This window comes from Mus caroli, unplaced genomic scaffold (genome assembly GCF_978045245.1).
Source record: "Mus caroli unplaced genomic scaffold, Mus_caroli_1 scaffold_4, whole genome shotgun sequence".
In the NCBI taxonomy this organism is placed as follows: Eukaryota; Metazoa; Chordata; class Mammalia; order Rodentia; family Muridae; genus Mus; species Mus caroli.
The window spans coordinates 127,400,899-127,417,478 of NW_028227259.1; the positions used below are offsets into that span (position 1 = coordinate 127,400,899).

At 47.3% G+C, this 16,580-nt stretch overlaps 1 protein-coding gene across 1 annotated transcript; it reads right to left on the reverse strand.

The window, feature by feature from the left end:
- Nucleotides 1-15,948: 15,948 nt before the first annotated feature.
- On the reverse strand, nt 15,949-16,580 carry LOC110295179 (large ribosomal subunit protein uL11). The gene has a single exon (XM_085837158.1). It carries the CDS (start codon nt 16,494-16,496, stop codon nt 15,999-16,001), a length of 498 nt encoding a protein of 165 aa, XP_085693284.1. The 5' UTR covers nt 16,497-16,580; the 3' UTR covers nt 15,949-15,998.

Sequence of the window (16,580 nt, forward strand, 5' to 3'; positions counted from 1 at the left end):
TGGCCTGGCCTTCCTGGGGGAAGGGAGCTGAGATAACCATTAGTGAGCCCTGGGCAATCCTAGGCTTGGGAACCTCTGAGTCAGCTCTGGGCAGGTTAATGGGGCCAGACCAAGAGGGAGAGTGACTCGCCTCAGTCCAGTGGCCAGGAGAGCGGAGCCAGGGCAGGAAGCCGTGTGTGCATGCTTTCTATGACCCCGGGGGTGTTTGAGACTGTAATCTTTGCCTTATAGATTCAAAACTTGGAAAACAAGGTCAGGGGATACCTGCTTCGGCTGGGCTGTTGGGGGTTGGTTGAAACCCAGCTTGCAAAGCAAACGTGTAGATTGTATTTAGGGTGGAAGGTTGTTGCGTTGCATGGTTGTTAGAGACATGGGTATAGGGGTTTGCATTCTGGCCCTTCTGTGGAGCGTCACCAAGTCTGGGAGCCACCGTTTTCTCATCTGTAAAATGGGAACAATGGCCAGCCAGGTGTGGTGACACACATCTGTAATACCAGCTCTACAGAAATGAGGCAGGAGGATTCTCATAGTTCAAGTTCAACCTGGTTTACATAGTGAGACCCTGGCTTAGCCAAGCCAGGGATGTACAATAATATCTTTGTCTTAGAAAAGCGGGGCAGTGCCAGGCGTGGTGGCACACGCCTTTAATCCCAGCACTTGGGAGGCAGAGGAAGGTGAATTTCTGAGTTTAAGGCCAGCCTGGTCTACAAAGTGAGTTCCAGGACAGCCAGGACTATACAGAGAAACCCTGTCTCAGAAAAAAAAAAAAAAAAAAAAAAAAAAAAGAAGAAGAGAAAAAGAAAAAGGGGGGCCAGAAAGGCTGGAGAGATGGCTCAGCGGTTAAGAGCACTGACTGCTCTTCCGAAGGTCCTGAGTTCAAATCCCAGCAACCACAGGGTGGCTCACAACCATCTGTAATGATCTTTTCTGGTGTGTCTGAAGACAGCTACAGTGTACATACATATAATAATAAATAAATCTTTAAAAAGAAAGAAAAGAAAGAGAGAAAGAAAAGGAAGGAGAAAGAAAGAAAGAAAGAAAGAAAGAAAGAAAGAAGGAAAGAAAGAAGAAAGAAAGAAAGAAAGAAAGAAAGAAAGAAAGAAAGAAAGAAAGAAAGAAAAAGAGAGAGAGAAAAGGGGAGGGGGCAGCATGGTGGTGGTGGGGACCAAATGGAGGGGTGTCCACAAGATGACGTGCAGTCTTTGGAACAGGAGCTGGATCATGGAGCAGCTCTGTTTGTGCTGGTTGTAAGTAGTCACTCTGTTTTGACAGCTGTAGTACGACTGGTAAAGGAGGGGAGCTCTTCTCCAAGTGATAACCCAAGTATTTGTTACAGGAAGGTGACGGCTTTATGACTGCCCAGCACGGCAGGCAGCCGGTTGCTGTGAACTGATAGCTTTGTCGGGGACAGAGGCCTGAGACCCTTCATTCAAATCTTTGGCTCTTCCTTTCTAGGGAAGGTGAACGGGTAACAACTGGTGCTTACCCAAAGGCTCTAGGATCACATTCCCAAAGCCTGCCTTCATTCTGGCTCCACACCAGAGTCCCCAGACCTCTTTTTATGCTGGTTGACAATGGAAAGCCTGCCTGAGGGCTCAGGCCAGAGAACTTTCCCAGACCATGCAGTTGGCAAAGAGGCAGAATGAGCCCCTTAGCTTACTCTAAGCTCAAGGCCCACAATTCAAAAATTTGTTGTAATGCTATGGCATGGTGGAGCACGTCTTTAGTCTCAGCACTTGGGAGGCAGATCTCTGGGTGTTTGAGCATTGGTCTACATAGTGAGACCCTGTTTCAATCAACCCCTGCCCACCCAAAAAGGAAGATATTCTGTTATCCCTGCCAGTAAAATGGGAACACTGGGCGAAGGAGATAACTGTTGGCAAGGTGGTTGCCAGGGAAGCATGAAGACCTGAGATGAGCCTGTGAATCCACAAGTATGTGATAACATGCACTTTTAATCCCACCAATGGGAAGTGGGAACAGGAGGATGCCCGAGTTACAGGCCAATCAGAGACTCTAGTCTTAAAAAGCAGGGTAGAGGCTGGAGAGATGGCTCAGCAGTTAGGAGCACTAACTGCTCTTCCAGAGGTCCTGAGTTCAAATCTCAGCAACCACATGGTGCCTCACAATCATCCATAATGAGATCTGAAGCCCTCTTCTGGTGTGTCTGAAGACAGCTACAGTGTACTTATATACATAAAATATATATATATATATATATTTTTTTTTTAAAGCAGGGTGGATAGTGCCTGAAGAATACCTGTGGGTGTCTTCTGACCCACATGAACACGCTAACACATCTCACACCATACACACACACACACACATACACACACAGAAATGTAGGCATGGAGCCAATATGTCTTATGGTCGCCAAGCTGGTGGGAACAGAGAACCAAACGCTAGCCTGTTTGATTCTGAACTTGAATACTTGAATCTCTTTTTTTTTTTTTTTAAAGATTTAGGGGGCTGGTGAGATGGCTCAGTGGATAAGAGCACCCGACTGCTCTTCCAAAGGTCCGAAGTTCAAATCCCAGCAACCACATGGTGGCTCACATCCACCCGTAATGAGATCTGATGCCCTCTTCTGGTGTGTCTGAAGACAGCTACAGTGTACTTACATATAATAAATAAATAAATTAATTAATTAATTAATAAATAAATAAATAAATAGATGTTTAAAAAAAAAGATTTAGCTGGGCGGTGGTGGCGCACGCCTTTAATCCCAGCACTTGGGAGGCAGAGTCAGGAGGATTTCTGAGTTCGAGGTCAGCCTGGTCTACAGAGTGAGTTCCAGGACAGCCAGGACTACACAGAGAAACCCTGTCTTGAAAAAACAAAAACAAAAAACAAATAAAGATTTATTTATTTATTTATTTAATGTATGTGACTACACTGTCACTCTCTTTGGACACCCCAGAAGAGGGCATCAGATCCCATTACAGATGGTTGTGAGCCACATGGTTGCTGGGAATTGAACTCAGGACCTCTGGAAGAGCAGTCAGTGCTCTTAACCTCTGAGCCATCTCTCCAACCCCCTGAACATGAATCTTAGCTAATCCACTCTAGACATCAGTTTTTCCTTTGTTAAATCTCTATATGTGGGGCAATTATGGAGGCAGGGTAGGCAGTCTCATCCCTTATTCCTGCCTCTCCTGGGTGACTCTCTACTGCCCTCACCCCCAGAAGGTTCCATGGAGGTGGGGTCCGTGGGGATAAGAAGGCCATCCACTACTCCGCGCTGCTCTGGCCAGCAGGAACATCTTGTCCCTTGTTTGCTGTGAGCAGCTCAACCGCCTGCTGCTGGATCCTGGCCTGGCATCTATCCTTGGCAACAGGCCAGCCTTTCCCGAATCCAGCGAGCATATCATGAGCAGCCTTGGGATTCCGAAGGCTGGAGTGGCAGATGTCTGGCCCAGCTGGGCACAGGCGATGACAGCATATCTCCTGTCCCCTCTGGACTTCCCTTTCAGCAACATGATGGGTCTCAGTTATATTCTGGATATGCTTCTGGGTGCTCATCCATCTTTGGGCAGAGCCTAGGGAGGGAACCCTCAGAACTGAGCTCTGGTCTAGTTGTGTCCAGTTGGACATCAGACTAGTGATGGTTGGATGTGACCATTGCTGCTCTTGATGCTACCCTGTGCTAAGGGGTAAGTTCTGGAAGCATAGCCCAAGAAACTATGTCTGCTCTCCCCACCTCCCCCTGAGACAGGGTTTCTCTGTGTAGCCCTGGCTGTCTTGAAACTAGCTCTGTAGACCAGTCTGGCCTCCAACTCAGAGATCTCCCTGCCTCTGCCTCCTGAGTGCTAGGATTAAAGTTGTGTGTCACCACTGCCTTGTTTTTAAGGCACAGAACACCATATAGAACATGTTACCATTTGTGTGAAGAAAAAAAAAACCAAAATAACCCACTATACAAATTTTTTATGGGTGGTTTTAATTTTGTTGTTTCAGTGGATATGAATTCTACAGAGTACAAAACTTGTCAAGGACTTTGAGCTGCTTGGCAGCTATCTCCCCTGGCATCTCGGGCTTGGTGTCTCCTCTCTCTCCTTCTGGGCACACCTGGTTAATCTTGCTGCTTCTGTAACAAATCATATTCATGTGATTTTTCATCCTAATTTACATAACTTGACAGTTTTGTAAATAAGGCTTTCAGGGAGTGTCATATTGATGGAAACGTAATTTCACGGGTTGAAACTCAGTCTTTTCAGCACACAGGTCTGTGAACTTTGAAAACACAATCCAGTTATTGTCGACTTTCACCGACCTGTACAGATCTTGTCTACCAGACCTCAGATCTAAGGACCTGAAAGAATGGGGCAGGCTAAAGTCTGATTCTGTAGACAACCTTGCTTCATTTTCAGTGTACTTTTAAAAAAAATATGTATTTATTTTATGTATATGAGTACACCGTAGCTGTCTTCAGACACAGCAGAAGAGGGCATCAGATCCCATTACAGATGGTTGTGAGCCACCACGTGGTTGCTGAGATTTGAACTCAAGACCTCTAGAAGTCAGTGCTCCTAACCACTGAGCCATCTCTCCAGGCCTCAGGACTGTACTTTTATACAGGGTTATAACATAACAAAGAAAGTAATGGTCTGAGGAAGGTTATTTGAGTTCAGAAAAACATGACCTGAAAAGCATGTAAATAAACTCCAATTAGCAACACTAGATATTACTAGCAGAGTAGCCTGTTCGTAGCCTGTTCTTCAGATTTTCTCACTCTGATCAGGATCCATAGGGAATAAATTAATAAATAAAAATGAAAAGAAGAACGAGAGATATTACTGTTAGTGTCACAATCTGACCTGATTAGGTCAGAGAGCAGAAGGTGAAATTATTTAAGGTCACATGGACTATATAGAGTCAGTGTTAATGGTCCAACTTTGAACACAGGTTGTACCATGAGGGATCCCCAGCCCGAAAGTGGCTGGAGATAAGGCTGAGTTGGTAGAGTGTTCCTGACCCCCAATATTGCTGGGTGAAAGGGAGATAGTGGTAGACTGAAGTTGTGAAGCTTTGGAGGTGCAATGTATGTATGTAGAATGTCTTTCTCCTCTGCAGGTCTCACACCTGTCCCTAGCCAGGGCTCAGGTCACAGCTGGAGACAGAGGAGGCAAGGTGTGCCCTGGCACTCAGCTCATCTGGTTATCCGTATTAGGCACAGCTGGGCAAGGCCATTTGGGTGGGGCTGCTTTTTATCTTTTGCGGTATAGTGCTTTCAGCCTGAACTTTGGGGTGACAGCCACTGTATCTCCAGGCATCAGTGAAGCCCTACAGGCTCCAGAGGGTTGATGAGCAAGCCAGGGGAAGCAAGCCAGTAAGTTCATCCCTCCATGGCCTCTGTATCAGCTCCTGCTTCCTTTGGTGATGAACAGCAGTGTGGAAGTATAAGCTGAATAAACCCTTTCCTCCCCCACTTGGTTCTTGGTCATGATGTTTGTGCAGGAATAGAAACCCTGACTAAGACAACGTTGAATGTAAGCGCTTCTTCACAGATCCTCAAGGCACTGTTCACCACGGGCCAGCCTCTGGTCAGTGTTCCGACCGTTACGGCACTATCACGTCATTCAAGGTAAAAACAACCAGGTGACCCCAGGATGTCCTCTCCCACTTTTTCACTCCAATCCTCCTCTCATCCCACGCCTGGTGACCACTGTTTATATTACCTTCTCTGTAGCTATGTATGCACGTATGTATGTATATATCACTTATTTATTTATTTATATGTATATGTATGCTTATGTGCCTGCGTGTATGTATGTACACCACATGCATGCAACGGACTCTCTATTCTTGCCTTTTACAGAATAGTGTGTAGATAGCTCACGTAGTATGTAGGCTTGTGAATCTGATTTTTCATTCAATGTAATATATTTGGGGATTTTCTGGGTTGGTTGTACGCAAACTCTGGTTTTTTTTTTTGTTTTTGTTTATTTGTTTGTTTTTTGTCTTGTTTTTAAAGTGCAAGAGATTGGGGCTGGAGAGTGGTTAAGAGTATTTATTGTTTGCCTAGCGGTGGCGGCGCACGCCTTTAATCCCAGCACTCGGGAGGCAGAAGCAGGCGGATCTCTGTGAATTTGAGGACAGCCTGGTCTACAGAGTGAGACCCAGGACAGCCAGGCCTACACAAAGAAACCTTATTTAAAAAAAAAACTGAGAGGGAGGGAAGGAGAGAGGGAGAGAGGCAGAGAGAGGGAGGGAGAACTTAGCTCTTGCAGAGGTCCCTGGTTTGGTTCCTACTCCCTACTGTGCAGCTCACAGCTGCCTCTAATTCCAGTCCCTGACACCCTCCATGGCCTCCGAAATCTTCTGCACACACATGGTGCACATAAACTCACACTGGCTGACACCTATACACATATAGAGAGCATGGGGGGATAGAAGCCAGGCCTTGATGCACTCTGGGCAAGTGTTCTGCCATTTTGAGAAACTGTTGACTAATGTAAGCATTATTCAAAATTCTACTCCTGGGCTGGCGAGATGGCTCCATGGGTGAAGGCACTTGTCAATAAACCTGATGACAGGAGTTAAACCAAAGGAAAGCACCTGCTCTCACATATTGTTCTTGGACTTCTGCTCTTGTGCTGTGGCACACGTGTATAAACAAATAAGTAAATAAATGTAAGTATGTATGTTTAAAAATTAAAAATGAAATTATACCAATCAACTATATATACCCTCAGTCCAGATCATTTTTCTTATTTTATTTAAAGATTTATTTATTTGTTGTGTATGCAGAATATTTAAAGATTTATTTGTTATGTATGCAGAAGAGGGCATCAGATCCCATTACAGATGGTTGTGAGCCATCATGTGCCTGCTGGGAGTTGAACTCAGGACCTCTGGAAGAGCAGTAAGTGCTCTTAACCGCTGAGCCATCTCTTGAGCCTGGCATGTTTCTTTTCCCTCTCCCCTTTTCTCCCTCTTGCCTCCTTCCTCCCTTTCATCGTTGCATGTGTGAATCTAATATGGGTCTATATTCAACTACACCTCTGGTGTTGGTTCTTGCCGTCCATCTTGTTGAGAAGGAATCTCCTTTTTTAGGCTGTGGAAGGCAGGCTAGCTGTTCCTAGAGTGTTAGTGGATTCTCCTTTCGTGGTGTAGGAGCTGTGGGGTTGGAGCTCCACTATGGCGCCTGGGGATTCAAGCTCAGGTCTTCCAGCAGCTCCCCAGCTGCTGTTGTCTCCTAGTGAGTGCAAGAGGTTTTGTGAATAGTGATTCCCTTTTTAAAGATCAGCCTATAGACACCCAGGAAGACTGAGTCTTGGGTATGAAATAAAGTATCAAAGCAGAACATTAGACATCAGATCACCCAGCCGCATTCATTTTCCTTTCTTTTACAAAGAGGAGAATCAGGACTGGACGTGAGGCTTAGTTGGTAGAGGGCTCAGGTTGCTTCAGGTCCTTGGTTTGAACCCTAGCCCTGCACAGTGATGGAGCATGCCAGTAATCCTAGGAATCCAGAAGTAGAGGCAGGAGGGTTAGGAGCTAAAGTTTAACCTCAGCTACATGAACCCTGTCTCTTCATCCCCGGGGGTGAGGTGGGGGGAAACCGGGTCATTGTAGCACATTCTCTAAAGACAATGAATCAGAAGTGTTTCATGAAGTGGAAATTTCTGGTTCCTTTGGAGACTCAGGTCATAACGATGTTTTGCTGGGGCAAATAGGTGAAAGGATGTTTTGCTGAAGCAGATAGGTAAAAGAATGTTGTGCTGAAGCAGACACAGGTGAGAGGATGTTTCACTGAAGCAGACAAGTGAAAAGACACGTGATGTTTAGAAAGAAAATGAATAGGAAGGACTGCAGATGGTGGGACAAGGCTCCTGTTTTGGGATGCCTTGCATGGCTTTTCTAGTCTCTGCTAACCACCCTCTGGCACCAGTTGGCCTTGCACTTCGTTGCTGATCTTCGCTCGTCGCAACTTCATGGGGCATAACTCACTAGAGAACTTCTTGTGATATTCCAGGTTGCCACTTCCTCCGAATCAAGCCGATCTGTCAGAGCCTCGAGGCTTATTCTGGATGGAGCTGCCACAGCTGATTGGTGTGTGGTATCTGCCAAGTGAACTGGACTGCTGCTGCTGATTTGTGTTTGGTGGTTTGCCAGTAGACCATACTGTTGATCTCTTGACCACGAAGATTGGAGCTGCTCCAAAGAACTATTTCTAACAGGTTCACTTCCCCTGTGTCCTAATAATCTTTCTTTTCCACTACCTCTGGTGGGTGGTGGGCTAGAAGGGAGGTTAAAGCATTTAAGAACCCTTATTAAAGTAGGTCTTGACAAATGGAAGCCTACAGTTTCTTCTGTGTGTGATGGTGCACGTCTTCAATCCCAGGCACTGGGAGACTGAGGCAAGAAGCCCTAAGTGAGTTTGAGGCTAGTCTGGGCTATAGAGCAAGATCTTAGCTTTAACAAAGAAAGGATTTTATTTAAAGCAACCAAGGTACTAGGCATGGTGACCCATGCCTTTAAATCCGGCACTCAGGAGGCAGAGGGGGGTCAGATATTTCATTTCTGGGACAGCCAGAGCCACATAATGAAACCTGTCTTGGGAGGTTGGGAGTGGGAAGAACCACTTGAGGGACTGGAGCTATGGCTCAGTGGTTAAGAGCACGTACTGCTCTTTCAAAAGACCTGAATTCGATTCCCAGCAACCCCCATCTGCCGGTTCATAATCACCTGTATCTCCAGCTCCAAGAAGATAGAACACGTCTGGCCTCTATGAGGATCAGACCTCTTTAGAGGTCTGCATATCACCCCCTCTCCCATACACGTAGTTAAAAACAATACAAATACATTTCAAAGCAAAAAAAAAAAAATCCACCCAACAGGTTGCATGGTTATAAGGACCAGAATAAAGACAGCAGCCTAGCCAAGGGTCCCTCCTTAATGAAATGCCAGTGAGTAGGTGTGTCTAGAGAGGACTGTGCATTCCCAAGTGGCTGTGACCTCTAGGCTAGGGATTGCCAGGGTGGTAATGAAGAGACTGGGTTTGGGAATGTCCTAGGTTTGGGACTCACTAAACAAATGTGGCCACTATGGAAAAATTCACTGGCAGTCCCAATGGGAAATCTGTATAGAGATTACCTCCAGAGTAGACATTATATTTTAACCCAAAGAAATTCCTTTTGATCTATTGTATGTAAATTTGTTTGTGTATCAAGACAGGGTCTAGCGTGGAACCCAGGCTGGCCTCAAACTCTTCTTTCAGCTTCCTGAGCGCACGGCCCTTGCCTAGGCAGCTGCTAAAGTCTCTGCATTCCTCCGTGAGTACCTGAGCATCCTGAGGCCGGCCACTTAACTTTCCCAGCTCTTTCCAGGCTGTAAAGTGGGGATGGTCATGGTGCCTTCGCCCATAGAGTTGCCATGACAACTGTTGGGGTTTGGCTATGAAGCATCTCCGCAGTGTGCTCACAGACTAAAAGCTTTGGTCTTAGAAGCAACCACTGTTCAGAGCTGAGGTTTTAGGGGAACCACTTGGATCCTGAAGGTTCTGCTTTTCCCAGTGGATGAATCCATTGCTGGAATCCAACCCTTTTGAGATCTCCTCTTTTTGTCATAGTGGATATTAACCTAGGACATCATACACGTATGCAAGCACTCAGCCACTGAGCTGTATCCCCAGCTAGGAATTCAAATTTTATTTGTGAGCACACACAGGCACACTCCTACAGGTACCCATTGAGACCAGCAAAGGTTGTCAGACTCCCCTGGAGCCGGAGCGACAGGCATTTGTGAGCTGCCCAACGTGGACGCTGGGAACCAAACTCCATATGTAATGCTCTTAACCACTGAGCCCTTTCTCTAGTCACTCAATTGAAATGTTTACTGGGTGAAAGGGAGAGAGTGGTAGACTGAAGTTGTGAAGCTTTGGAGGTGCAATGTATGTATGTAGAATGTCTTTCTCCTCTGCAGGTCTCACACCTGTCCCTAGCCAGGGCTCAGGTCACAGCTGGAGACAGAGGAGGCAAGGTGTGCCCTGGCACTCAGCTCATCCGGTTATCCGTGTTGGCACAGCTGGGCAAGGCCATTTGGGTGGGGCTGCTTTTTATCTTTTGCGGTATAGTGCTTTCAGCCTGAACTTTGGGGTGACAGCCACTGTATCTCCAGGCATCAGTGAAGCCCTGCAGGCTCCAGTGGGTTGATGACCGGGGTCACAGGAGCTCTGGGCACTGTGGATTGTCATCTTAAGCTGTCCTCAGCTTCTCTCTACGTCTCAGTGGCCCTAACTTCTAAGGCAGAGAGTCTTTAGATCTAGAAGGCTACCCCTGTGTTCCTGGCACTGGGGACTCTAAGGAGTCTCCCAGCTGTCTTTTAAGATCCTGCAGCTCACTCCTGGTAATGGTCTAGCTCTTCGTTTTTTCATTTGAAGAATTGGCCAGCACCCTCTCTGGCCGACAGATCACATGGGATAGAATGGGCCTAAGAAGCCCAAGGATGGATGAGGTTTGCCCTGCTGCCTCTGAGTTCTGGGTCTGCATATCAATTGGTGCTCTGGAGGCCACCATATTGAAGTCTGAAGAGGGAAGGTCATCACAGAGAAAGTGGAGCAGAGTGGAGAGGGGACCATGGGGTTCCAGTGTCTTAGGACCTTGCCCCATGTGCTTTTCTCCCTGAGCCTCATGTCCCATTTGCTCAAGTTTGAGCTGGCTTTCTAGCATTCACAACACACACAAAAGATAATAGCAGCACTACATGGAGTGTTTCTTCACCTTCCTAGGGGTAGGGGAGTCTGATCCAGCAAAGAGAAATATCTTCTTTTTTTAGATTTATTTATTCATTCATTTATTTTTAGAGTCAGGGTTTCTCTGGGTAACGCTGGCTGTCCTGGTACTTGATCTGTAGACCAGGCTGGCCTTGAACTCAATGATCTGCCTGTCTCTGCCTCCTGAATACTGGGATTAAAGGCATGTACCACCATGGCTGGCTCTTGAATCTGGCTTTATGTGGGTTCTCAGTCACCATGCCCCCCACCCCAATTGTTTTTAAAATTTTTACTTTGTGTTTGTGGATCCATACTTGAGCACGCATGGATGGGCCACAGTGTGTGTATGGAGGTCTGAGGACAACTTTTGGGAGTTGTCTTTCCACCAGGGTTTTTTGGGGACCAAACTTAACGTTTCCAGGATGGTGCAACAAAAGCTTTCACCCTCTTAGCCATCTCTGTGGCACCCAGTTGGTGGTCCTCTTTCACTCAAGGTGTCAGTTGGTATGTAGCACAGGCTAGCCTCGAAAGTTCATGGTCCTCCTATCTCAGTAGAGGCCTGGGACTCCAGGTGTAAAACACCTTGCCCAACACAATAGTGTTTTGTTTTGTTTTTGAGAGAGGGCTTTAAAGGATCCCTGGCTGCCCTTGAACTAGTGGTGGATGACCTTGGATTTCTGATCCACCTGCCTCGGCCCTGGAGTGCCAGAATTGCAGGTGCTCACAAGCTGGCCAGGTTTCCAACCCACTAGTGTTTGAAAATTTCCCACAGACAGTGGCACACCTTGGGATAAACCCTGTTCACACTCTTCTTCAGGGATACATTGCCTGCTCCTGTGAGACCCCGACTTAGAGCGTTTCTCCCTGGAAGGAAGCCCCTGGACATTCCCCAAGCTTGTTTTCCCTGATCTTTAAAAATACAGCCAGAAAGAAGCTCTTTATTCTCTATAGCCAGCAAAAAGCCTTTTTGTTTCTATACTGTACAACCAGAGATGCCTGCCTTCCTGTGCCGAGGGCACGTTGATAAAAATTCAGAAAGAACTCACTCCCCACTCCTGCCTTGTAAATTTCACCAAGGACACATGGAAGAGAAGAACTCCTCCCAACTCCTCCCAACTCTCCTCCCAACTCCTCCCAATTCCTCAGCTAGCTGTTAAAAGCCCCTGCATGGCCCAGGGACTTCGTCCTCAGCTAGCTGATAATAAAACCTCTTGCAGTTTGCATCAGGTGTGGTTTTCTCTCGGGACACTGCGGTGCTGGCCAGCTCATCCCGGGACTTGAGTGGAGGCCCAGCTTCGGGGGTCTTACACTCCACTGTGGGGAGATTGGCCAGCTGTCATCGTCGTCTCCCACCAGGTCCACCTCAAGGATAGATTGCTCCAGGCCTCATTCTTCCCAGAGCTGCTCACACATGGTTGTTTAGCAGTGCAGCAGTCAAGTTAGGCCAAGTTATCCCAGGGAGGTGGGTAAGTCTGTTTCAGAAAGGAGTAGAAAGGTCCCTTTGAATCTCTACCACTGACTTCTCCATCCAGAGCCCCCCCCCCCATTTTGTATCACTAATGTGAGTCTCTGAAACTAACTTGCCGTTCCCTAGAGCCCGCTGCCCACCTACACCAGGCCCGTACAACCTCTTACCTCTGCTTGCTTGGTGTACTCCTCACTCCACTACTAAACTCTGTGCCCTCTGTGGCCTCTGGGATCTTCCTGTTAAGATATGGAAACAGACTCTGGAAGAAGAGGACATGCCCAAATAACCTGTCCACGGCCACTAGAGAACGCTGTCATGTCATATGCGCCAGTGTGTGCCGGTAGTCCCCAGCTACTCAGGAAGCTGGCTACGTCTGAACAGTGTGGTGAGATCCCATCCTGAACAGACAGAACACCTCTGAGGGCCCGTGAGATGGCACAGCAGGTAGAGGAGCTTGTTTGCCAAGCCCGAAGACCTGCAAGTTGTCCTCAGATCTCCACATGCACACCACGGTGTTCGAGTGTACATACAAGCACACATGCACGCATGCACACAGTGTAATTATTAAAAACAGTTAAAAACAAAACAAAAGTATAATGCCTCTGAGCTGAGGCGGGACTGAGATCCACACACTCCTTTTACTGCGTTCCAGCCATCTACACAAGGCTAGTTCCCAGTTTCCAATCTTCAAAGCACTGGTGGCAAACGCCTACGATCCCAGCGCTCGAGGGGCTGAGCCAGAAGGATCACAGATTCTAGAACAGCCTGAGCTTGAAAGCAACAAACATCTGGAATCCAAGAGAAAACTGTTGGGGATTTGATTTGTGCTTATGTGGGAATTCGCACATCTGCTGCGGGTCCCTGCCAAGAGTTGGTTTTTTGACTGGTCAATAAAAAGCCAGTGGCCAATGGCTGGGCAAGGGGACTTTGAGGATTCCCAGGCAAGAAATGCAGGAGAGGGGAAGAAAGGAGGGTGTGCTGGTTTGTATACATTTGGCCCAGGGAGAGGCATTATTAGGAGGTGTGGCCTTGCTGGAGTGGGTGTGTCACTGTGGGTGTGGCTTAAGGCCCTCATCCTCGCTGTTGTTGACCCTAAATGTTGTCCTTATAAGAGTTGCCAGCCGGGCGTGGTGGCGCACGCCTTTAATCCCAGCACTCGGGAGGCAGAGGCAGGCGGATTTCTGAGTTCGAGGCCAGCCTGGTCTACAAAGTGAGTGCCAGGACAGCCAGGGCTACACAGAGAAACCCTGTCTCGAAAAAAAAAGAAAAAAAAAAAAAAAAAAAAAGAGTTGCCTTGTGCCGGGCGGGCGTGGTGGCGCATGCCTTTAATCCCAGCACTTGGGAGGCAGAGGCAGGCGGATTTCTGAGTTCGAGGCCAGCCTGGTCTACAAAGTGAGTTCCAGGACAGCCAGGACTATACAGAGAAACCCTGTCTCGAAAAACCAAAAAAAAAAAAAAAAAAAAAAAGAGTTGCCTTGGTCGTGGTGTTTGTTCACAGCAGTAAAACCCCAACTAAGACACCATCCAATGTCCCCAGGCTTGCAAAAATCTCTGACTAGAATGCCGACCTTCAATTTTGTCAAGAGCAATGGGGAAATTCACTGCTGGCCTCTGATTTGCTGGGTCACCTTTAATATAGTGCTTAACCTCCCTCTGTTTGCATAGTAGTGAGGATTTTCGGCTTTTAAACTTGTTTTGTTTTTTGTTTTTAATGTAGTTTAAGTGATAATGCTTGGAAAAAAAAAAGACTGTCTGAGGAATCAAAGTCGACTCTGAGAAGCCAATAGCAGTTTGTCCTTCTGCTTTGGTTCTGCAGGGGTGGGAAGCCTTATGACTGGGGAACAGGCATAGTAAAACTAGCCAGGGTATTGATCTAGCCTGGGGCACATCAAAGGAATTTTCTTTCCACTCCCACCAAACTACCTTGACATCAGTAACTCCATTGCTTGCGTAAATCGAGGGTGAAGTTACTCAAGACCCAATATCGATCCCCTCCAGGCTAAACCTGTGTCCTGGCCAGCCTCTGTCCCCAGGTTTGCAAAAATCTCCTGTGGTCCTATTTGGAATGCTGACTTTCAAGGTTGTCAAGGGCGATGAGGGAACACACTGCTGGCCTCTGATTTGCTGACTTGATGTTAACACATCGCTTACCCTCCCTTAGCCTTTTTTCTTACTTTTGAATATTTACAGAGAGCTGTCATGAGTTCCCGTTACCGACAGGGACAGGGGTGGCAATGTGTCTATTGCTTTACATGTAGCATCACAGCCTTGTATTATTGTTTTGAGACAGGAGCGTGCATATCCCAGGCTGGCCTCAAATGCATCACGTAGCTGAGAGTAACCTGGAACTCCTGATACTCTCACTTCCAATTCCCGAGTGAGTGTCGGGACTACAGGTTGTGCCTGCTGTACTCGGTTTATTCTGTACTGGAGATTGAACTCCAGCCCTCTATCAACTGAGTTAGATGTTTTTCCCTGTGTAGGTCTTGTAGCTGTTTAAAAGTTGGGGAAACTGAGACTCAAAGAAGCTGAGAAGTTTATACAAACAGGGAAAGATGGGATTCTTTTCTCCTTACCCTTTGTCCTAGGTAGGGTTTCTTTCCTTTTTCCCCCTTTTCCTTCCTCCCACAGCTTCCAGTTCCTGCTCTCATGCCTTCCCTGACACAGGACCACATCTTGGAACTGGGAGCCAAAGCAAGCCCCTCCCTCTTTTAAGCTGCATCTATTAGGAATTTTGTCACAGCGATGGGGCAAGTAGTTAAACTATCTAGAATAGACAAATTCACAGACTCAGTTCCTAGGACAAGTGGCAAGAGGAGGGGCTTATTCAGTGAGTATAGTGTTTCCTTCAGGCATGGTGGGAAGAAATATTCTGTAACTAGAGGAGAGCAATGGTTGAAACTATACTGTGACCTTCCTTCCTTTCATGACAGGGTCTTAACTATGTAGCTCTGGCTGTCTGGAACTCACTATGTAGACTAGGCCTTAAACTCACAGAGATCCACCTGCCTGTGACTCCTAAGTACTGGGATTAAAGGCATGTGTCACCATCTACTGGCTTCAATATAGTTTTTGATGGGGACATTTAAAACCATGTTAAAACCACAGCACCTCTTTTAGTCCTCTAGCTGTGGGGTGGGAATAGCCCTCCAGGCTTGCAAAACTAGCGAGGCTCTATCGTACCATGATCATTATACACTTTAAGAAAACCCTGCAGCCAGGTGGTGGGGACATGCACCCTTAATCCCAGCACTCAGGAGGCAGAAGCAGGTGGAGCTCTCTCTGTGTGTTCAAGGCCAACCCGGCCTACAAAGTGAGTTCCAGGTCAGCTAGGACTGGTACAAAGAGGACCCCCCCCCCAAAAAAAAAACCCTGGGGAGTCAGTTCTCTTCTACTTCCAGGTGGGCTCTGGGGATTGAACTCAGGTTGTCTGGCATGATGTGGCAAGTGTTTTTATCTGCTGAGCCACCCTGTGAATCCCTCTGTCTCAGTGTTTGAGAAAGAACCATCTCCCTGAGCTGCTAGACTCAGCTAGGCTAGCTCTACACCATCTTCCTGTCGCCACCTCCCCAACCCTGGAATTACAGATCTGCACTGCCCTGATGTTTTTAAGTGGATACTGGGGATCTAAACTCAAGTCCTCATGACTAGGTGGCAATCGCCTTACTGACTGAGTCATCTCCTCAGCCACCGCCGCCTTCTTTATTCTTTCTTTCTTTCTTTCTTTCTTTCTTTCTTTCTTTCTTTCTTTCTTTCTTTTTTTTTCCACTGGTTATCAGATAGTCTTTTATTGAAATATTTTCTTGTTGCTTCTTAACTAGCTGGACACTCCACTGCACCACTGTTGATGTCATCTATGATGTCATGAGGGTGGCGGCCGTCCACATTGCAGCCCACAGACTGTGCGGTACCCAGGATCTCCTTGATAGTTCCAGAAAGTTCTCTAGCCAAAGACCGGTGTCTCATCTGCCGGGCAATGTTGACAATCTCATCAAAAGTGATGTTCCCACTGTGTTTAATGTTCTTCTGCTTCTTCCTGTCTCTCGGCGGCTCTTTGAGGGCTTTGATAATCAGGGCAGAGGCAGAGGGCACCACCTCGATCTGGGCCTGTCTGTTCTGGATGGTCAATTTCACTGTAATTCTGAGACCTTTCCAGTCACCGGTAGCCTTGGCAATGTCATCGCCAACTTTCTTCGGGGACAGACCCAGAGGACCGATCTTCGGGGCCAAGGCGGATGTGGCGCCGACCTCGCCTCCGGTGCACCTCAGGTACACGACTTTGACCTCGTTGGGGTCGAACTTGGGCGGCATGGCGGAGGTGGCTGGTGTCGGATGAACCCGGATTCGGGACGACCGAAGAAAGTTGCACCGTTGCCTCCTCCGAGCAGAAAGCCA

What these genes read in the sequence shown, in the direction of transcription:
- LOC110295179 (XM_085837158.1), bottom strand. Translation starts at nt 16,496, where the DNA reads ATGCCGCCCAAGTTCGACCCCAACGAGGTCAAAGTCGTGTACCTGAGG.